This window comes from Athene noctua, chromosome 16 (genome assembly GCF_965140245.1).
Source record: "Athene noctua chromosome 16, bAthNoc1.hap1.1, whole genome shotgun sequence".
NCBI classification, from domain to species: domain Eukaryota; kingdom Metazoa; phylum Chordata; class Aves; order Strigiformes; family Strigidae; genus Athene; species Athene noctua.
The window spans coordinates 5,890,042-5,913,606 of record NC_134052.1 but is presented as its reverse complement, the minus strand read 5'-3'; the positions used below and the strand labels follow the sequence as shown (position 1 = coordinate 5,913,606).

Sequence of the window (23,565 nt, the reverse complement as noted above, 5' to 3'; positions counted from 1 at the left end):
CTGTGCTCTCCTTGGATAACGTGCCAGAGCTCTACAGGCACAGGGGAAGCACTGTCCTAGCACCAGGGGGAAAAAATTAGTTATGAAACAAAGCTGATTAAGTGAGCAAAATATGAGGCTCAAAAGAAGGGTGAAGAGGAATTCCAGGGTAAAATACTACGAATAGCAGCTTAAACTATTTCTTGCTTAGAACTCCTTTAGTCCCAGAGGGCTGGAATGCAGCATGAGATCAGGTTTTTGAAGGAGTGCAGGAGGTGAAAGGAGTAGCTCATTAAAGCTCTAATGGCGTCCAGTGTAATGTTCACAGTGAACAAACAGGCAGGAACTATTACAGAGAACAGAAACAGTGAGCTAAGTGTGAACAACTGCAGTGGGGAAGAGGCAAGATGGCTTTTATAAAGTGGAGTCATGTCTCACACATGTGAAGTTCTCTGGAGGATTCAGCTCCACACCCTTCATCCACATGCTTGCTGGCTGATACAATTTTCTTGGATTTCCAAAAGATATTTGATAAAGTTCTTTTGCCAAAAAGCCTTTAAAGAAACTAGTCTGACACAGGACAAACAGGAGCCAACACAGAGATGCAGAGGAGGGAGAAACTGTTAAGTTTCCAAGTTGCTCATCAGGAGATGTTGGCCTTTGGTTATTACTGTCAGCATGTCCTTCAATAAAGCCCAAGTCTGCTGCCTCCACACTGCTTAGTGGTGCTGAAGGTAGTAATTAATTGAGAAGTTAGAGCTCAAGCAACTCAAATGTGGCCACATTGCAACCAGCAGATTCCTGGCATTTGGTTTCACAGAACAGAGGCAATAACCTCAATCAAAGTTGTATTTGGAGTGAAACGGCTACTTCCAGATGCTGGAAGGAAGTGAAACCCCTCAAGGGACCCACCAAACCTGCCAGGGTCAGCCACAGCCAGGCCCACCAGCACTGCAGCTGGCTCCCTGCAAGGGCCAGGCCCCCAGGACTCCTCCTGCCTGAGCCCCGCAGGCCCACAGCAACTCAGCACAGCCCAGCCTGGCGCCATCCTGAAGTCAGAGAGAACTGTCAGGAGCGGAGAAACGCAGATGACAGCGGCACACAAGGGACAGGCTAGGGTGGGAAGTCCTCCCCAATAACATGTCCCTCTGGGAAAGGACATGAAAGAACAGGAAGCTTCACACAGCAATGACTCACACAAAATTACCCACCAGAAAAAGCTCTTTTCATTCTCATGTGAGACCAACTTCCAATCACAGCCTCTGAGACAGCCAAAAAACAAAATTCAGGACCATTCTTTCCTCTTTATTCACAAATCTTGTAGGATAAGGAGAGGAAATCTGGGGAAAGGCAGAAATGTATTTTCTTCTTCCTCTTTTTTCTAAAGGAAATTCAAATGTCCTGCGAGAAAAAGGGGGTAGGATCCAGGGAAGAAAGGATTTTCTAGATCCATATGAAGTATGGAAGTAGCATGAACACAACGATGAAAATCAGGTTTTTAAAAAAGTATAACTGGCACCCTTTTGACTTAATATAAAAAAAAATTCTGCTTCTCCCTTCCTTCTGGTCTTACAGTTATTTAATCACTTCTGTTCTGAAGGCATTTGCTTTGTTTTTCCCCATTTCTTCCATTCTTCTGGTACTAGTGTGTCCTGGAAAGAAAAATAAAAAAAATTAACTCTTCCAGGCAACAAAGCACTTTCTTGTACAGTGTCCCCAGACCCCTCATTCTCTCTCAAAGGAACTTTGTCAGATAAGCTTCCTTTGAGAAGCTTATCAGGATGATAAAACCAGTACTGCAATGGAACTGAATTCAAGGATGGAAACAGTCAGACAAAATGAAGGTTAATTTCTGGTGCAAAAGGGATGAATGAGCCTTGTAAATTACAGAACTGAAGAAAAAAGCAGGGCTGAATGGAAAGCCTGCAGGTACCTTAACCACTCTTTTACTTTAAATTGGGCCAATCTATCCACTTGGAATCAGATGGTCCATGTAAACACAAAGAAAATACCTTCACATCCCCAGGAAGATGAAATATGCTAATGAGGGCACAGCAGACCCATCTTTTTGGGGTTCTCTTCCAAGATTCCAGACACAGGCATAGCTATGGGTGCTGAGCACCTGACAGTCCAGCACTAGAAGTTGGTAACAATACTGATGTATCTGTGGCATCAGAAAACCCAGCAATAAGGACAAATGCCTGTAACTGCACATGGCAGCAAAACTTAACTTACAGTTTGTGGATAAGTTATTTGCAAGATCTTCCAGGATTACTCACAGCCCAGAGGGAATTAAGCAGTTAAAATACAGGCTGAGAAACAGAAAACATAAAAGCTGTGGAGAACACACTTGTGAGGAATTTGGTAACAGGCCACTAAAAAGTTGAAAACCACTGGCCCAAAGCTGTGGTAAAAAAAGCATCCAAGGACCAGAACAGCACCAGCAAACGTGGCCAGGATGCAGCCAGCATTCACCTACTAGAACAAGCCACAGCCATCTCCAGTTACTCATCATAGCTTGCTCTGTGCCCGAATACCTCAAAACACTCTGAGGAGAGATGGTAACAGAGTGTTTTTCTATGGGACATGATGCCAAATTCTCCATAGGTAATTTTCATGAAACCATCCTTGATGCTATCTGATCTGCAGACAGGAGCTTACCCCACAGTGCATGCTGTTTCTGTGACGCAGCCACCCACCCTGGTTTTGTTTTGCACCACAAAAACCGAACTCTGTTCACCGCACTGTGTGTGTGTATAAAGCACTATGAGCATGAGACATGAGATGTACCAGTGCAGCACGTTGTACAGTGATTTCAGTCTCATCACAGAACTTGTCCCAGATGCTCTCTCCCTTCCCCATAATAAAACAGGGCACTGAATGAGGAATGAAGCCACACACACACACCTTCAGAACTGGGCAGCATGCAAAGTGGCAGGCAGTCCTCCTACACCACTGTGGACAGAGCAAACTGGGACCTTACCTGCTCAGAATGAAAGGAAACGAAGGGCTTTGCACTGGTAAGTGATAATGGAAACCTATCAGATGATTGTATTGAAGAGAGGGGGCTGGCTGCTACCACCAACGGAGTCACACTGACCAGTTCAGTCTAACGGGAGGGCGAGCCCTGGATTAGGTCATGTTCTCAGCTGAACTGAGGTGGTGCTGACCTGGCTCTGCTGCACACAGAGCTCTTGCCACCCCAAGAGAGGATGTAATTCAGCAGTCAGAGTGCCTGGCAGATGAATAACCAGAATACTGCAGATGGGGATAGGGAGTACCAACAGCAGGATGGGAACAGCCCAGATATCAGCCATTTTCATCATGTTCTCCTCCAGCCAACATTGCTAATAATTTACTACAGGAACAATACTGCTTAAACTAGGTTTATTTCATCACCTGATAGCTGCTTGGTGCCCAAGACAGCATACTCACATGTGCACATATTACCATACAGACTTCAGACGATTAAGGAACTCATACAAAAGCAATTTAGTGTCAGAGGACATGGACTGCTAATATGCAAATCCAACTGTAGCCAAGGACACCCAAGGACTGATTTAAAGCACAATAAGCAATGTTGGAAGGAAGCAGCTTCAGCTTAGATATCTTTGTACAAGGAGTGAGTGATGAAGTGAAATGAAATGGGTACCATGCCCAGGAAAGGCAAATTCCAAAAAGGCCCTTACTTCTAGAAGAGCTGGTCACTAGAAAAACCCCCTTTTACCGCAGCGTTCTATACTTTGCCAACCTACTGCTCTGCTCTGCAGCGATCCTGCCAAAAGGAGAGAGGGAGAAAGGTTCAGAGAAGATAGGAAGGAGGAAAGCAGCCCTGCTCCAGCAACGAGAGCCAGTGACAGAAATGCAAAAAGCAAAACCAGGCCTTCTGGTAACTTCTGTAAAATGATGGTTTATACAGTCCCCTTCCCACACCCACCAGCGGTCCCCATAGTGGAACAGCAGCTTTACCTCAAAGTGCAATCTAGTTAATTACCACTGCACTTCAAGATCTGAGACAAGCTACCAGTGCTTAACAAAAAGATGTCTTTTTGAACTTTAAAGTCATGTACAAAGGGTTTAACTTTAGCCTAAGGTAGAAGTTTTACTTTCAAATTTACCATTGTAGTTGCAGCTTCATGTCATTTACAGTGAAAAAGCACACAGACACCCCCTGCAGTGTTTTGAAATAGGAACCAACCACCTGCATTTATGTGCTAACAGAAGCCCTGGTTGAGCAAAGATGCTTAGAAGTAAGCTTCATTGTATTCTTTTTCCCCAAATCTGTATCCTAGGCAATCTGTAATTAATAATGATTTTATCATTACTCTTTAATTTAAAAAAGAAATATTATTAAATGACATAACATAGCCCCACTGGCAACAAAATCCCAGTAGGAACTGTTATGCTAACAAGAGAAAGCACCACAGTGGAGAGGGCTGGACACCCAAGGGAGCAAGGCTGGGAAAGCTGGGAGGATGGTATGACAAGGGTTGATTACAATAATCATCCTCCCTGCTACAGCCATGCAAGTAGAGATGTTTTAAAGCAAACATATCAGTGCAAAACCACTGAAAATCATATTCTTGTGGGTTTTTTACAGCTCTTGTTCTGGTTTTAATAATGTGTACTCAAAAAAGTGAGAACCCAGGGATACCTATGCAAACAGGTATGCAAGGATAAACAACTCCTAGTGGGTCAAAGAGGGGAAATTAAGAAAAGCGCAGGTTTGATGGCACAGCAAGTCAGTAAGATCATCTTCAAAGCCAAACTCTACATTAGTACAAAAAGGCTAAAACTGAAGTCTCACATGGAAACCCCATGTGGCAGAAGTGAAGGAGAGGGAACAGATCGACCTCTAATTAATGCACTGTACTAGAAGCTTGGGTCAAACTGCCTGCAGGCTGCCTAAGCCAGGGCACAGTCACAAGACACTGTGTGGCAGAAGACACAACTGTGCCAGTACAGAAACGAATGTTGTATCCCTAACATTTAGCAGAATCTTCCCTGGTTTTGCTTGCATGCATTGCCCTTTGTCTGTTGCTGCACACCTCCAATAAGCATCTGCTTCCCTTTGCTCTACAATTCCCCTTTAGGCAGGGGAAGACAGCAGTAAGACACCCCTGCCTTACCTTCCTCCTCTTAAAAATTTATCTCACAAGCACAGCTACATAAGAGTTGGGCCTCTTCTGTATTTATAGTGGCTTTTATTATCTAACAATACTGTAAGAGCTTGATATATCATGTAGTACAACAAATTTGTCAGTGAATGTGTCTCCAAATCTGGGTTTCTCCATGTCAAAGCGCACATACTCGCAATCCTTTGCTTTTTCTGTGTGCCTGATGGCTTCAGCCAGTGGCCACATGGACCATTCTCTCTGAAGGAGCAGTTAGCTGGATCTCAGAGAGAGCAGGTCATTGCCCTGTTCAGTTCATGCCCTTATTCTGAAAACAGGCACAAAAGTGGGACCGAGCAGCTCATCCCCACGCACCAGATCCAAGAACCAAAAGCAGCGTTTGTTACCGTATCAGTTACTGACACACAATAGCATCAATGTGATCTCCTCCCCACTGATTTTAAAAGCAGCTCCCACCAACACATCCGTCCCTGGCTTACCGTTTTACTGCTTTCTGAGCCAGCATCCTGTTGCCTGCCAGGAATGTGACACCACCCAAAATAGCCAAGTACTTCAGAGTCTGGAACATGTTAAGCTGAGTCCAGTAGACATACATGAGTCCCAACATTGCTGTGAAAAAAAAGACAAGAGCCCAGGGCTGAAATTACGTTTGAAAGACCAACCATTTGTTATTCTCAGAACAATTGTTATGTTGTACTGCCAGGCCTGAGCATTTGGTTTCTATCTCATCTCTGAAGCTCTAAAGACTATACGTTATTGCCAGGGGAAGAAGGCATCTGGGTCTCCATACTGGAGAAAAATGTGACACTGATGGCTTGCAACCAACCTTCTTGTGACAGAATTATGGACATATTATAGACATTAAAGGCTATTAAAATGAGGAGGATACTCTGGATTTCAATAGAGCATATTAACCTTTGCACATCTGTAGGAGTTTACAGCTTCATAAAGCTTCCAAGGAAAATGGCTTGGATTAAGCAACACACTGTCATTTGGGAAACAGTAGATCCAATGTTCTCCCAACCTGCTCTGCTTTTTAAAATTCTACTGAGTAAATAACTGTGCAACCAAGGGCACAATAAAACCGATGAAAAAAATTGGTCCAGCCAAAGAACAAGAAGAGCTTTCACAGGGAGAGCTTCAAAGAAAAGATGTAGTCTTTCAGTGTAGATGGCAGTCCCACAGGTTTCAATCCCCACCGAAACTCCCTGCTTACAAAGGATAAACATGCAATAAAGAAAGTGTGACCTCTGGAAATAAGAAGTTCTATTAAGTACAGATAAATGGTGTGAGAGAGGAGCCCAGATAATGACAGCTGTTATAAACTGATGGCCAAAACAGGTTTATCACCATATTAACAATCATGAAAAGCAGGAAGGCAGATGAAAACAAGAGAACAAATGTTATGCTATTATGTCATTATAGATAATAGACTGCAAGCCCATTAACCACCAGGGCTCTCATCTGTAACTCCCAGGTGAGAAGGTCAAACAAAGCAGAAAGCCTCTGACACTTACCAGCATGTCCCAGGTGAAAAACAATGGTGCTGGGAGCAAAGCTGAAGTTGGAGATGTTGGCCCCTATCTTTATCCACTAAAAGGAAAAGAAACAAAGCCTGAGTTACAACAGCCTTATAAACACAAGCTTTTATTTTAAACTTCAGTATCTTTCAAGCCTGTTTAAGTTCTTCAATGAATACAGTGTATTCTCTACAGAAGCACTTGTTTACTACTACAAGAGGACAGAGTACTAACTTTGCTAAAGACAGCACGGCTGGAACTCCTTTAGTGAAAATTTCTCCTGCTGCTTCTGACTGCCCAAATGCAGTCCCTCAATTATCTTTCTTAAAGTGATGAGAGGGTATTGCTCCAAATCTACATTTTCCAGAAAAATAAACAATGCTATTGCTATCCATGTGAATTAGTTACAATTAAAAAGACAAAAAAGGGTAAGGTTCTGGGCTTGGACTCAGCAAAAGAACAGCCACAGATAGAAGATCGTTTGCTCATAAAATCAACATCAGTTTTTAGAGTACAAAAGGGAAAGCTAAGAAGAATGGGAAACAGAAGCAGCAGCAAAGAGATTTTTCATTAAAGTGTGATCAACATGTATTGTGAACTCCAGAGAGCATTGGACACGACCAAATGCCAGCTTTCAGTGAGACTAGCTAATGGGAAATTACTGCCAAGCAGATAAGGGATCAATTTCATTGTCCAAATAAGGACTAATTTAATTTGACTAGATGAGATTTTGTATTGCATTAAGTTCAAAACACTGATTTGATGATACAGTGAGTAGCAGTAGATGTTTCAACTACAGACACAGAAATTTTAATTATGTCCATACATATATAGGAATCAGTCTGATAGGATTAAGTAACACAGATGTTGTGATTAAGTGCAAGACAGAATCACTGCTTTTTTATGTTTTCCTGTGGAAGTTTAATGTCAGTTATAACTTAATCTGCCCACTGTTATTCAACATCTCTAGCAGAAGCACACTGGAAAAACCCCACTTCTACTTGGCAGCAGTGTTTTTCTGTTTTGACTATAAACTCAACAACAGTTTAGGAAAGTGACAATACCAGACGAACATTCTGCACTGACATTTGCTATGACTCCAGCACTGCTGTGCTAGTCACAATTAATGGAGAGTTTTAGTAAGAAGTTTAGCTGGCCAACCTCCTAAGTCTGGACTTCAGTCTAGATAGGAAAAGATGTTCTTCTGTGGCCCAGTTCACTCACCAGAATGAGCAGCAAAAGCAGGGGGGAGAGAATCAATGCTGTGAAAGTATTAGATACCACAGTGGGAGGCCTCTTCTCAGGTTCCCTGAAGAGGTGCTGCAAACAAACAAAACCAACTCATAACCAGGAGTATTCCAACGGAGCAGCTTCTCAGCTCCCTGGAGGGCCAGCTGCAGCCCCGATGCTGTTCCCAGATGTTTCCCTGGATGATAAGCATTCCTCTTAAACCAAAGACAGACTCTTTAAAGTAGCATTTATTCCAGCCTCTGCACAGTGGATCTCTCGCACAGTGAACTTCCTGCGCTCACAGAAGTACCTGTTAGCTTGTCATCAGCACAGATGGCTGGAACGAAGCAAGAGAAATCTTCAGAAGCAGAGAGCTCTCTGTGGTGCTAACCTAGTCAAATTTTCATGTCTGAATCTTCTCAGTGACACCAGTTTCTCTCTCACAGGTAGGACACCCAGCTTATTTATTCATCCTCCAGAGGACTGCAACAGATTCCTTTCCATTAAGCAGTAACTCTGGTCTTCCTTTAATTACATTACTTACACAGTATTTTTTTTTTTTGAGAGATGACTTTTCAAAAATAAATTACGATAAGAACAAATAATACTAGTAGGACTAACCTCCCATCTCTGCACCTAGTTTTTGTTTTTCACTGTACCTGGATTTCAGGCTTGGGAACAAAGAGGTTCTTGGACTGGACTGTGGATGGCGCATCCTCTTCTGGGAATTTGATTACGACATCAGCCTGAAATGAAGCAGCCTCATGAAGTTTGATCTTAACATATTAAAAGTTTTATAAAACCTGTTCCATTACTGTGGCTTATTTCCTTATTTGTCAATCTACTACTGACATGATTTTTAAAGGAAACTAAGAAAAAAGCCAGCAGATTTTAAGAAGCAATTAAGAAGCAATGCCATTCACCCGTCACTAAGAATTGGACTTATTTCCAGCACAGCAAACACAGAAATGCTAAACCTTCAGGTGCTTGCTGTGAAATTACAATCAAACCTACAAAGATTCTGAAGTTGCTGTTTCACCACATGATGAAATGAATATTCACTTCAGTCTTACTTTGATGCTTACTTAAATACTTTAAATAAAACAGCAAACCTCAGAGCCCATAAATGGCCCAAAGGATTCTAGTTCCCTAGAAAGAACAAAACATTTGAGCTTTTTTCTTCCAAGCCTGTACCACACCCTCCTGTAAAACTGCCTGTAATCTCAAAACCACATCACCACACTTCCAGCTACATACCACATTCCACAAGATTGGATTTTCCAGAGTGGCATCTCCAATTATCAAGTAAAGAGTATAGGTACCAGAGGCAGAGTCAAATTCACTCTTTCTTTCAGATGTATCCAGTTCAAACTTGTATACATTCTTGCTATCTGGTTCTGCAACAAACACTACTTCCTGGCCAGTCTTTTGGTTATGAAGTCGGACAAAAGTCTGAAAGGAAAGATTGTTAGCATTTCTGGAATATTTCCTAGTGCGTTTACAAATGCCAGTGAAATGAGAGATTTACCCCCCAATCAAAAAAGCACCATGTTAACCAAAGTTGGAGTATAAACTGGGGGTTGGGGCGTACAGATCCCTGCAAATCAGCAAATTTCTATGTTTCTGTGAGTAACAACATTAACACAGGACCAGACCATCCAGTGGCCCACTTAGGGTACAGGGCAATACACTTGAGTGTTACTCAGCAAGGTATATGCAATAGCACACAACAGGGAGGTATGCATATATAGTTTTTGTTGTGTGGGGTGGTTTTTTTCCCCCTTTTTTTTCCTATTTTATACAGAAAAAAAGTTACAAAAAATATCTACATTTGAGGACTTTTTCAGCAAACAATTTGTATTAAAAAATCAGAAGTGTTCTTTAACAGTGCAGGCTATCTGCACTCATTTTAAGTTAAATAAGACACAGTACCAGAGTCTGAAGAGGCTTCATTTAACATACAGCCTAAATAAATGAACTGAATCCCCCTCCTGTCTACCAAGATCAGTCATTTTCACAGTCCATGTCAGAAGAATAAGCCTTCTCAAAACCTATCAAATCTTTTCAGGAGCAACTGTCACCTCAGATGCTTCAAGGTGGAACATCTTGGTGATAAAGCCATTACAAAAATTTGTCCTAACCTGGTGAGGGATGAGTTCAGCTCCACTGTTCACGTCTACCAGCTGGAAGGATAAAGCAAAATTCTGATGGCTGTCAGCAGTGAACGAGCCCTTGGCTTTTGCTGGGTAAGCTACCCTAGGAGGAAAAAAACCAAACACAACCGAGGTGATCTTCCAAGAGAAGGCCTGGTGTTCAAAGAAACCAAGGCATGCAAGCCTGTCTAGCAGTACTGCAGTCTACTCAGCATAGATGAGCTATTTTGTCAGAAAGACAGGTGAAAAACCATGTCTTTCTCTTCCACCATTAAGTTTCATTAAAAGAAATCAATGGAATTTTCTTAGTAGGATTTTTGTGAGCTACATACCTTGTCAAGTTTAAGTAAAACAGTTGTTTGTTATAAGGTTCAAAGAACTACCAGAAGAAGGTTTTGCTAATACTAGACCATACATTCCATTTAGCCAAGGCTATGCTATAACCAAAGGTGTGATGTCAGCAGAACAGAAAAAACAGACATTTAAACTTCAGCACAGGAAGGCTGTATCAACACACAGAGGGGCCTCAGTGAGGCTGTTAAACTCCATACATTATGTTCTGATGTCAGTTAAAAACCAGTGAAGTTCAAGTACACCTAGCAGTGGTAGAGCCACACCCCCAAATACAGAGTACATGTTGCTTTACAGCATCTCTACTGAAGCCCAATAATACCAGAAACATTAACACAATTCTTTTAACTTGCTTTTGCTATGGAGAGATGCCAACAAAGGAACAGAAGACTCAGGTTGCCTGGCTTCTGTTAGTACTTATTTCAGTATTAAGGAAAACCACCTATAAAAATCATGAGTATTCTCCTTATGAACTCACAGGTTTAAGAGAAACAGCATGGGTGTAACTCTGTATTACTCCAATACAAGACTCCTCTGTTTTAGCTGAAGTAGGTAAAGCTCAGAAGACCTCCAGTCCAGAGCCAGAGTTGCCCCTTAAAGGATCACACACACCAAGCCATTTTACCTGGTTGTTTTTGGCGCAATGCTCTGATCTTTATCCACAGTAGAAAGATCTACATTAGTAATCCCAACTTCTGTGGAAACTTTTACTTTCAGCTGCAACAAACCACAACAGAAAATTACTCACAGTACTCTGCGTATACTAATTATGGTCAAGTTCACTGCAGAAGCTTTAGTTCTTCTGTCCCCTTCCCCAAAAGGAGTCTTACACTAAGCCAAAGACAGAACCTAACAGGAGGATTTACAGCAACTGACCTTATGGCAAAACTCATGCACCAGTCACTAACCTTAACCCACCCCATTCCTCCCTGCACAAGCAGCCAGCTCTGAAGACACCAACTTCTCAGCCATGCTGGAGTTAGCTGCCCTTTGAAAAGCTGTCTTCAATGAAACAATTCAACTATCCAAATGAACTAGTTTTCCTTTTGAACTAGCAGAAACTAGCTATTAAAAAATCACATCACATGAGATACAACTTAAAATTGCATGTGCACACGTACTTCTGCTTACTGGATAGCAATCTGAGACAAGAGAGGTGTCTGGACAGCAACGAGTTATGCCTCTGTTGGCTCCTAAAGCCTAACAGGTTTCTGTTGATTTTATTACCAGCAGGCAAAAGCCAAAGCATTCCTTCAGACCTGCACTTTGTTCAGCAAACTCTCCTTCAGAGTCACAGCATTTATCACTTAGTGCAGGGCAGCCAGTAAGGCCCTGTCATTTATCACACTCCTCTGTGCTAAGTGCAGTATAAACCCCAAGCAGAGAAATGACTTCCTGCCCTCGCCCCAGTCCCAAACCACAGACCATCTAGGCAGTGAACCTTGGTGGGTTTGACTGATTTCAGCCCTCCTCTCAAACATAAGCAGTTACTGCAGTCTGTAGTTTTTAATTAGCACATTTGTTCTCACAGCTTGCAAATGCTCCCGATGAGAATTAAAGTTTCATTGCCAAGATATTTTTCATCTTATACTACAATTTGTTATTACAGGTTTGCTCATGTGAATCAGCCCCACAGCCTCACCCTGACAAATAATTCACAAGGAACCTGTGGGAAAAATATGTAGAAACACAAACCAAATTATTCAGGTCAGACTTCAAACACAACAATCTTGGCAGTTCCTTTACAACAGAAAGTGTAATGTAAGATAGAGGTTACCCCTGAAAATGGATCCATTAACATGTAGACTATTCAGGCTAACTTTAGTAAAGCCTTAGTTTGTTCCAAGAGGGGAGCAAAAAAGATGGACTAATGAAATATTAATTTTAAAAAAATTACGTGACGGCAACTCAGAGCTGTTGCAGAGCCCCTCCAACCGAACAGTACACAAACATCTCTCAAATATTTTAATGCCAGGAAATGTAGTCTCTGACGGAGTAATAACCCACTGGTTTAGCTCATTACTGTCAAAACGATGGTGCATTAAGGACAATTAATGCTAATAACAGTAAGGAAAAAAAGCAGCTCCCCCAGCAGTCCTCCCCCGTAACAATGTGTCTTATTAGAAGCGGTTCACAGAAAGCCGCCCCAGCGTTAATCCATTCCTACCCGTACCTCTGTGTGCCAGCAGCGAGCTTAAGCAGGACCAATCAATCCCCTTTTGACACTCCTAAGTGCCATTACTACTACAATGACAACATCAATTTGATACACAGGGTAAAGGTCAGCAGCTGTAAACAAGTGTCCTCCTCCACTCCAAGCTGACTATGTTGAAAGACTTTATAAGCTATTCCTTTCCTTAAGTAGGCAATTGAGGGCAAAAACTAACCCTGAGAATAGACATCTTTGGAGACGAGCATGCTCAGCTGTTGGTACCGGGATGACTGTATGAATAGTCACAGAGGTCACATTCTTTTCACTCTAACAAACTTGAGGAAAGTAAAACTCTGAGTGTTGATAAAGAATTCTTCTTTAGAAAGGTGTGGTATAACAGCTTTTGCCAACAAAAAGGTGTATGCATGTATGCGTGAAATGAAGACCATTTGCATTTGCTTTGGTCACTGTTTCTCTACTACAAAAGCATCACCATATACAGTTAGGAGATGCCAAAAGACCCCCCTGACTCTTTTCAAGGGCTCTAGAGCTTATACAAAGACAAAAACAAAAGCTCAGTATCCATACAGCAGGCAACCACCAGACAACTGCTAGCTAAGCCTTGAGATTTACAGACTCAAATTTTGAATGCTCTGAAGAACTGACACTCTCACTAATCATTTCTGCATAGCTACTTTGGGCTGCTATATAAACAGCCCCACTGTTAGCCTTTGTTCAGATGCTGTCAGATCAGCATCTAAGTGATAAGTCTGTTCCGAAATGTACAGAAATCTCTTTTGATCATATATTAATCTGGTTCCTGGTCATAATGCTGAATCAAAAAACAGAAAAGCATGAGACAAAATGCCATACAACTGGTAATATCCTGAACAGGTATAAATAAAAAGCTGTTTCAATGAATAGGCACAGAATTAAAATGCCATCAAAAAGCATACCCACCTCAACTTTATTAGCAATAAAACGCTTATCTCCATCAACACTGACAGAGAAATCATAATAACCACTTGCAGGTTTCACATTCATGAAGTTCAGTTCAAAGACATCCCTGTAACAAAAAAAGCAAGGTGTTAAGTATCCTCTAGGACACTAACAGCCTATAAATAGGTAACATGTTGCTACCAAGAAGTCTCCAAATACACTAGATTAAGCAGAAAAACGGAGAACAAAACTAAGATTGCTAAGTGCAGCAGGAAAAGCATTCTTCCAAGTTCCCCCAAAGTCAGAAAAACATTGCAATTTCCTACTCCCAATCAAAATAAAAAGCAACAGAAATTCACTGTCACTACCAAATGCGCTCAGTAACCCATTGCCAACAAAATGCAACTACAGCACTTTAAATTTTCCATCATAAAAACGTTTCTCTGGTGGAAGAACACCTAAGTCTAACACTGTTTAAATAACACCTGTTTGCCTTACAAACTGTAAAAATAATATTATTTTCTTACCCTGACAGAGAAAATGGTGTTTGTTGAAGGACAGTAGCTTTGCTAGACACAGACTTGGCATAGTCAAGTTTTACAGAAGCTTGAGTCAGTGGCTGGGACATAACATTGGTCACTTGCAGCTACAAGAAAAAAAAAAGAATTTCCATGAAACCCCTTGTCCCAGAAGGAATGCAGGAATACAGATGACTCACTACCCCTCTGTATTATACACCCAGAATTCTCCCCTGCTCAGCATCCCAGATTCATCTCATTCTTTCTAACATAACTGGGAAAGCTAAAGCCTGTGCCCAGCAGAGGTTCCCAAGAAGCACTTCATAAAAGCACTAAAAGCCCAGATCTATGGGAACCTGAGTCCTGGAGCTAAAAATCAAATATATCACCTTACATATTCAGTCAGTCCAGACCTACAATACTAAAGACTGAGCCACGAGTTAAGATTTTGGGCTGAGGACTCACCCTGAGTACAGGCTGATGGTGAGACACAGCTGCAGGCCCCTCGGGGACAATAATGACAGGCACGTGGTAGCGGTTCCGGGATAAAGAACCTGCAGCACAAGCAACACTGAAGGCCTCTGAGAGTGTCTCAAAGTTTTTCTTGCTAAAAATTGCATTCATCAACTGGATAATTTGATCCTGAAAAAGTAAATCACATATAAGCACCAGCAGCTTACCACAACATTGCAAACTGGCTCAGTATGTTATTAATAAAATCATCATTCATAAAGACTGTTTAATTTCCCACTTGCTTTAAAAATAACTAAAGTGATGAGGTAACCCAAAATTAGCTACCTTTTAGATGTTACATTAGCATTCTTACTCTTGGCTGGGAGGTTCCAACCACAATTGCTGTAATTGTGCTACAAACTTTCAAAACCAGAATTTGGATCTACCTTTTCAAACTGCGTGTTTCAGAATGGAAGGTACCATCAGCTCCTGTCCAGACTGTGTGCAGCTGCAAAATGACAATTTGGCTCCAGGAGCTGTACAATTGTCTCCATACAGTGGAGAAGGACCAGGCTAGGTGTCCTGGCTATCTGCCAAGCTGGGAAGGCCACGGAGCAGTGATGCAAAGCATCCTAAAGGCTCTGGAAGGAGCCAGTCTAGGCTCATGCAGGCTTATCCCCTTAGGCTCAGCAGTGTCCTCAAGCTAAGAGGATTAGCTTTAAAGCAGTACCACTAGGAGCACAGAGCCAGCTCTGGCCCTGGGATGTGCCAAAGCTAATTTGTCCTCTTCGAAGTAGGAGTGGGACTGCCTCCCCCAGCTGGTTCTGCAGTCTGGCTTTGCAGCGCTAGTGCGTCTGTGCCACACTCCGCAGGGTATGCCATATTCAGATTCTTCCATCACTCCCTGCTAGTCTGGAAAAGAGGGATTGGTTACCTGTACTTTGATCCAAGCAAAGGAGTGTGGGCTAAATTCTAATCAGAAATTAGAATAACCAAATACAATCCCTAATAAAGCAACAGGCATACAACTTAGTAATCCTCAAAGAACACTTCTGAATGAAATCCACTGCATCTCAAATTTTCACCCTTCTACTTGTATTAAAGCCCACCAGTGTGCATCACAACTAGAGAAAGCGTCCAGACAGATACTAGAGAAGTCCTGAGTAGTGCTAATTCTGCAGTGTTTTTCAGTTATATGGAGAGCATGGCATAACTCCAGATCCTAATCAGCAACTGACACTCTCATTTAAACTGTGGAGGGAGAAAAGGGAGCTATTATTTCAAATACTACATGTTAATTTTTAAAGAGAGTTTTGTGGCATTCTGGAGGCAACTCTCACCATTCACAAGAGATAAAGCTTTAAACCCCAACAATAGCCCTTCTGACAGCACAATTCTGAAGCAACACTAAACAATTTTCCTTAATTGGTCTTTTTTTAAACATCATTTGGACGCTGACAGTTTGAATTGTGTATAGCAGAATCACCACCTCAAAAATGACATCAAAATTACTTTGCATTAGTCTGTTTGGCAGCAGCGTGGAAGAGAGCCAGGAATGAACTCAGATGTCTTACACTGGCTTCTGTCTCAACCCTGCCACTTTGGCTTCTGCTTCAGGGAGCTGCCACTCTCAATCAAAAGTATATCCAACTCAGTTAACTTGTTGTGGAAAAATATTACTAAGTGGATAGCTTGCAGTAATGATTTCTAGCTTAATCAAGCTCAAAAGGAATTTCCAACAGTCTTTCATTTTAGACAAAAAGTTTTTGCATCTGGATTCCTGTAGGCGTATAGTACTACGGTTGTCTCCCTTTCAGGCACCCCAAACTAGGGTGCCTGCATTTCCTCACACATAAATAACATTTGCAAAACACTTTGAAATGCTGAGAAGTGCTAGACAAGTGCCAAATACCAGAACAAACTCTGAAACAAGAGGGGATTTTTTCCAACAGCTTGTCTCAATAAACAAAGAAAAACTAGGCCTCGCCTGCAATTTCCTTCTGTACATTTGAAAAAGAAATAACAAACCAAATTCAGCCTGTGATCTCGAAGGTGGAATTTCCTCCTAGATTCTGTTACTTAGCATTCCCCCAAGATGTCCCTTTTCACCGAGTGTGCTCATTATTTTTTCCAGTAGAAATTCTACCCAGTTATACCAGCCTCTTGCACTGCACAACAGGGATCAGGCAGATCCTTTTGTGAGCTACAGTGTGCAAGGGAGGAAAAGGCAGATACAGACCTCCTTCATTGCTGGCTCCGTACCCACATGGTCTGACAACTTATAGGCAGCAGCAACAAACAGTGCAGTAGTCTCAATTCCTTCTTCAAACTGCAGATAAACTCCACCCAAGTCATCCAGGCGAGCAACAAGATCCTGACAGAAAGAGTTATTAAAATTTAAATTGCATTCTAGAAGATCCACAGAAGCTAATACTACTGCTAGACCTGTAATCAAGAATATCTGTATGGGATCATTGATGTATTTTGTAATAGCCATTTAGAAACAGGAAGAAAAAGAAACCTTCAGCCTTTGGTGTATTTAAGTATATTTAAAAGTAATGACTTTTTGTGTTTCAGTCCACTGTGAAACAGTACAAGTTCAGAAGTATCTCCTTGAAAGGAAGAGTGAAGCCAACCCACACCATACAGGCAAAGAATTAGCCAGACTGGTTTTTCATTTTGTTACATATTAATACATCTTTTAGTGCTATGGAGGCTAACAAATTTCTGAATAATTAGAGAGCACAGCATGTTCCTACCTCTATCTCCTCAACAATGCCACTTAGATCTGCCTGCTGGGACAAGTAAGATGCCGTCTCCAAAGCCTGGATGGTTCTTAAACAAGAACAAACAAAACCAAACAATTGTATGATTTTTCCTTGCTTAAAAGCCAAACATAATTTAAATCAAAGCATCTACAGTTTCTATTCTGAATGAAGTATAAAACAGCTGTTACTGCATTCAGTTGATCTTCGATCTAAACTTTGATCCCTGCACAGCACAGGTCCCCAGACTTGCTACTGAGGCTTCCAGGAATCTGTGTTTTCCGTCAACAAAGCAAGTTCTAAAGTTTCTCTTTCTTCCCCTCCTTTTAATGAAAGCTCTATTCTCTCGTTTCACAGTACAATTACTTAATTCCTTGGTGATACATGCAAAGATTCCTTCTGCTTACTGGCACATTTTTTTCCACCTCACAGTACAGGCATCCCAACCTACAAACAACAGGGCTGAGGAAAATCAGCAAGTCTACTGCACCATAAATGACACAGAACCATGGCTGGTTATTAAATCAAGAATTTGTTACGAATCTTTTAAGAAGAGGTGGCTTCTTTGGGATATTTCCTTTTTACTGACCATTATTCTTGAACTAAACTGGATACATAAACTCATTTGCAAAATCACACTGAAAATAGCCCCAAAACATATTTTTGTTTCCCCAAAGGGACAATAATGAATTGGACAAATACATCAAATGAAAACACAGCACCTATTCTACTACGTCTATATTACAAAAAATTAAGGGTTAAAATACCCTTTACTCCAAATTCAACTGCCTAGAGGATAAACATGCAACAGTACATCATTTCTGTCTGAAAGACTTACGCCAGCACGTTTTCTTCTTTGCTAAGACGAGCAGTAAGAGCACTAAGTGCTTCCTGAGATGCTAAAGGAAGGCCAAAGCCACTCAGGGCCCCAACAGCATGGAAGATCTGGGTGATTGAGGAATCCTCACTGACGGCTGCCAGCAGCAGCTCCCTGGTCTCATTTGAAATGGTAACCTGAGGAAGAACACAGGGAAAACATTGATTCACACTTGAAAAAACAAGGCCTTATAGTCATCACCGATTTCTTCCTGGAACAACACACTTGACTGGTGAACTACCATAAGTTTTTGGGGATAAAGCCGTTTATCATTCATTAACTTCTAGTTTAATTAATTAAATCCCTAAGTTTTGCTGCCAACCATCGACTAGCCAGGATAACGCACAATTCCCATCTGTCCTGGCAACCTCCTATTGCTTTTCAGTTGGCATCACATCATTGTGCAGCAGCTGATGGTACTAATGAAAAATGAGTAACCCACCCACAACCCAGCCAGGGTGGCCTGCATTTGTACTGCTGCAGTGTTTCAACTCAGGGTTTACATCCAAGCAGTTTATCATCCACCCAACTTTAACCCTAGGTGTTTTTTTTTTTCCATTGCAAAAATAGTTCTGTCATGTATTACACCTCTAAGTGGGAAATCAACGGAAGACCCATAGCAAGAGCATGAGTTTCTCTTTACATTTGACTGACACAGCTGCTATGAATATTATTAGATTGTGCTGGCTCCTTCCTTCTTAGCCACCAATGTTTAATGAAGAAACATCCCCTTAGAATTACTCTGGACCAAATACTCACTCTGTATCTTTATACTTTGCTTTGTACTGAGTACTCCTAGATGTAAGTTATTTACCTAAGACACAACAGAGTACAACCCACTAAAAGAAAGTAAAAGTAGAAGTTATGCATAAAATAAATACAAGGAAAAGGTAAATATTTCCTTGGTAATATCTGTCTTCAGAACGCAGGGCTCCAAACTCACCTCACAGCCAGATAGGAGCCGGATGGACTGTGCAGCATAGAAGAGAGAATCAACGCTGCTGGAATCCACATGAGATTTGATGAAACTGCATGCAGCCTATCAAGAAACATAAATTAATGTACAGCAACAGCCTTGACTTAAGCCACTGAGAGGAAATTTAAATGATACTCTAAGACAATTTCATGTACACTGCTGTGCTAGAATGCCCCAGATCCTACTCTGCTAAGCACTACATAGAAACAAAGGTGGTTCCTGCTAAAAGAGATGTGATTTTCACATAAACTCTACGGCAACCAGAAATCAATTTTAAATTTAGTATAATTACAAAACCTATCAAAATAAAAGTCCCAGTGGGTATATTTAGTAGGGAAAATCTCCCAGGATAGAGAACAGATGAACAGAAACTCTGTGGGCGGGCTTCCTTCCCAGCTGTATATCACACACAATCATTAATGGATGCAGAATATAACATTTCAAAGCGTACAGAAAGAAAAGTTGGGTAAGCAGCTACAGTATGAAGGCAAGCAATAAGACTGCTCATTAATCTGTAGCCATCTTATTACTAATTGACAACTAGATAGATTGACCGTTAAGATTCCATTTTAACTGAAATATAACCCCAGACTTTCACTGCTCATACAAAACCCACTGATTTTGTATCAGTATGTGGAGCATAAGTCTTTTCAAGTAGGACAGGATTTTCATGCTGCAGTTACCTAGGAATATTGCTCCATGTTCAAGTGTTATGCCTAGGTATTATTTTTACTACCTTTTATGTTTAAAATAGTCTCACCCTGTGAAGAGGTACACTGTCCAGAAAAAAACAGTCTTATCACAAACTACAAGGAATAAATTACTGTTTACCTGCAGAAGCAAAGGCTGTACTATCATTGCCAAAACAAAAAACTATAAAAACCCCAGCCACACTGAGACAAACAAAAGCAGCAATTCCTTGCCTAGCCCACAGATGACCAGTAACCAGCCACAGCAAAGTGTGCGTGTGTGCAGTGTGGTGAACTGCAACATCTTCAGGAGCCTCACATGCGAAGAGTCTGTGGTGCAAACGCACAACACTCAGAAACTAATTCCAAATGGTTTAGAACCACTGAACCATGTGAACTCATGAGGAAAGCACAAACTTATGTTTACAGCTTAGGTGCACAGGTAAGCATGTAGGTAAGCAGGCGTGCCTATGTAAGCAGGCTGTTACAAGGACAACCTGCAACATTTAAACTAGAAATGCTTAAAGACATGAAAAGGCATCATGCTAATACCACAAAGCTTTGTTTCTAGTCCACACACAAGAGAACATATTTTATATACAAAAACAGTAAGATCATGTGACTTGGCTGGATTCAGTGTTAGAACTGAAGTGAAATGAGTGCTCTATTTAACAGGACAGCAAAGCAAACATGCCACAGGCAGAAAACGTTTTCACAAAACACTGAAATTGATAGCTACAGTAATGTCGCAACAGGCTGTGGAGGAGCAAGACGTGAAACACCATTTAGAGGCTGTAAGTGTAAGAGAGCCCGTGGCACATTAATGCCCTGGCAAGGACACAATTTATCCAAACAGCACACCCGAAGGATGGTCAGTAACTACCAGTTATTTGATCTGGTACTTGTTAAGACCGTAATGCACGTATGCTTCACCTTTTCCTCGCGGTCCCGTCAAAGCACAGCCCGCTAGATAAACTCACTATGCCTCATCTTTTGCTGCTGTGCTGCGCCTCCAGCTCCTCAGTACCGCAAAGGACCCCCGTGCGGAGCCGCCCGGCCTGGGGCGCGCAGGACAGGCGGCGCCAGCGGGGGAGGAGCGCGGGGAGGGGGCTGGGCCCCGCCGGGCCCGCAACCGCTCACCTTTTCGTCCGCCACACGCACCCCCAGGCTGCTGAGGCCCACGATGGAGTAGAAGGCGGCCTGCACGTCAGCGAAGGGCCGCTCCAGAGCCGCCCTCAGCCGGGCCAGGTCGCGGGCGGTGAGGCGGTGGCTGGGGGCCAGGGCCTGGGCACCCGCGAGGAGGAGGAGGCTGAGGGTCACCGCCAGACGCAGCCGCGGGCCTGCGGAGACACAAGGGAGTTACCCCGCGGCCCTCCCCCGCGGTCCCGAGTGCCGCGCCCACCGCGTCGCCCTCCTCCAGCCCCCTCCCCACCGCCGCCCGCGTCTCACCCGGCGCCGCCATGATGCCGCCCGCCGCCTGGGCCACGGCGCCGCTTCCGCCCCGCGCCCCGCCCCGGCCCGGCCCGCCCCATCGCGCCCCGGGGGAGGCGAGAGGGAGGGCGCGTTCTGCGAGGGAGCCGCAGCCCTCCGGGCGCCCGCTGCGGACACCGGGAAACTGTGGAAAACCAGCAGAGAGGGGGGCAGCGGGCGGGAGGGACGGGGCGGCCCGGGGAGCGGCGGCGGCTCCCCCGGGCGGCGGGAGTGGTACCGCCGGGGGCGGGGGCGGGCCCTGGCGAGGATGTGGGCTGCGCTGATTGGCCGAGCCACCCGCCGCGGCGCTCTGCGCGCCATGGCGCCTTAAAGGGGCCGCGGCGGGCGCCGTGCCCGTGCCGTGCCGTGCCGTGGAATTCTACGTCTCGCCATGCGCTGCTGTGCCACGCCATGTCACGTCGTGTGGTGCTGTGCCACACCACGCCACGGCCTGCCATGCGACGCCCCGCCGTGCCGTTTCACGTGGCGCCGTGCGGTGCCGTGCTAACCCACGCCTGTGGGAGCTCCCCGCGCCGCTGGGCACGGAGCCCCGGTCCCTGTTACCCCACCAGCTCCACACTCAGCATCTTCCCTGCAGCCGTGGGGGGAAGGCACTTACACCCCCGAGGGAAGGGCAGTGGTCTCTTGGGGTGTCAGCAAACGCCCTGGGACTCAACTGAGCTGCCACCAAGCAACGTGGGGCTGCTAATATACCCGGGTGGAGTTCCCTCTGCCACGCCGAGTGACCGGCGGCGCGGGTCAGCCTCTCCCGTCACCTCCTGCAGTGACCTCCAGCTCTTAATTACAGCTGACCGCCACAGCCAGCCTCCGGCAAAGCCACTGGCTCCTCGGCTGCTGCTTGCCAGAACACTTTTCCAGGGGGTGGGCCACCTCCGACAGCCTGGGGTGGGCATTTCTCGTGAGCTTCATCAGCAAGAGCCTGGGAGCGAGGCCCTCATTCCTGGCGTGGGGGTCGTGGGGAGGGAGGGAGCTCCGTGGGACAGCAGTGAGGCTTCAGGAGGGGTGTCTGCAAGTGAACAAGTAAATCTGTGCAGCGCTGCTCACGCAGATTCCTCCATGGAGGCACATGAGATTGAAGGGATCGTTTCAGCAAATCCCTGCTTGAAAGGAGCCTTATTTTCCATCTCTCCATTTTTTTCCCCTTGTTTTTCCCTAAGTACCAAATAAAAGAAGAGATGGAAAAGCAAGTGTAAGGTTAAGCCCCAGCTCTGATACACAAAACCCCAAACCTCTCAGTTAACCAAGCTGGATTTACCCTATAAATAAATAGCACTGCCTATTTGCCCCCTGTTGATTAATTCAGGTGACTCCTGGGAATGCCTACGGCCACGCTATGGGGGACCCCAAGCTCCTGCAGTGAAGCAACGTGCACATCAATGTGCAAAATGGCTTCTTCCCCCTGCATCCCCGTGGATGGGCAGGTGGGCCTCTGGGTCCCTGTCACACACTTGGCTTTTCCACCGGGGATAGAGCAAGCTGTGTGTGACAGATGCCCGTCCCGCTGCTCACTGCCCTCCTGGAAGGCCCCAAAATTTGGGGAAAAGGGCTGTGTTTCCTCCTGCAGAGGGCACTGGGAACTTGAGCTTTTTGCTTTAAGGGGAAAATCCCCTGGAGCTTGTGCAGCTCCGCTTTATACACCCATCCTACTGCCCCTCCGCCTCTACTCTCCTGCGGTTTTGGGCATTTGGTCTAACGTGGACAAGGCTCTTGGCCTCACTGGGGGAAAGCAAGAAGCCACGGAGCTACTTAATGTGGAAAGCCACCACCAAGAAGGCAGCTTTCTCTCTCCTCTGCCGAGCTTCTCTTGCTTCTCCCTCTGCATCAGAGTTGTGACGTGATGTTGGCTCATCTTTCGGTGACATCAGGATGTGGTTGGAACCGCTTTGCTGGTGGGTTTATAAAGCCCAACCAAGACGTGCTGCCTATCAGCTCTGTTTCAAAAGTGCTGAACGACCAATCTTGCCTAATTCCTCTAATTATTGAGCCTCAACATATTTGCCCGCCTCAATGCAGTAAATGCTCACAGCATGGATACGTATCTATATGAGGATACAGGCACCCATCTGTCATGGATGGTCATGACAGCATGAGGATAGAGGCGCCCACCTGTGCTGTAAGCATCTCCCATGCTGAGGATGCCACATTGCACTGGGTTACTTGTCTCCCATTTTCCCTTAGGAGATGTAGGGTTGCTGGGCATTGGAATGGGCTGCCCAGGGCAGTGGTGGAGTCCTCATCCCTGGAGGGGCTTAGGAGTCAGGCTGACATAGCGCTGAGGGATATGGTGTAGCTGAGGTCAGTGTAAGGTTAATGGTTGGACTAGATGATCTTCAATGT

General features: G+C 44.0%; 1 protein-coding gene across 2 annotated transcripts; it reads right to left on the bottom strand.

Moving 5' to 3' along the window:
* Positions 1–1,263: 1,263 nt before the first annotated feature.
* RPN2 (ribophorin II) lies at positions 1,264–21,247 on the bottom strand. Of its 2 annotated transcripts, XM_074920359.1 has the most exons (18): positions 21,187–21,247; positions 20,878–21,077; positions 19,016–19,111; positions 18,034–18,209; positions 17,190–17,265; positions 16,670–16,804; positions 14,443–14,619; positions 13,987–14,105; positions 13,481–13,586; positions 10,994–11,085; positions 10,006–10,120; positions 9,122–9,316; positions 8,524–8,610; positions 7,859–7,954; positions 6,632–6,707; positions 5,594–5,723; positions 3,669–3,754; positions 1,264–1,631 (listed from the first exon to the last, which is right to left on the bottom strand). In XM_074920359.1, the coding sequence occupies exons 1-17, from the start codon at positions 21,197–21,199 to the stop codon at positions 3,703–3,705; spliced, it is 1,941 nt and encodes a 646-aa protein (XP_074776460.1). In that variant the 5' UTR covers positions 21,200–21,247; the 3' UTR covers positions 1,264–1,631; positions 3,669–3,702. The 2 variants fall into 2 exon arrangements, with proteins under 2 accessions (XP_074776460.1, XP_074776461.1); XM_074920360.1 differs by lacking the exon at positions 3,669–3,754.
* Positions 21,248–23,565: the final 2,318 nt, after the last annotated feature.

Bases quoted from the DNA above. Each gene is read 5' to 3' on its own strand.
- RPN2 (XM_074920359.1), bottom strand. The intron at 11,086-13,480 runs GTGGGTATGCTT...GGTTTGTTGCAG, and splicing joins TTATTGCTAATAAAGTTGAG to CTGAAAGTAAAAGTTTCCAC. The intron at 9,317-10,005 runs GTTAGGACAAAT...CTTTCCTTTCAG, and splicing joins CTGAACTCATCCCTCACCAG to ACTTTTGTCCGACTTCATAA.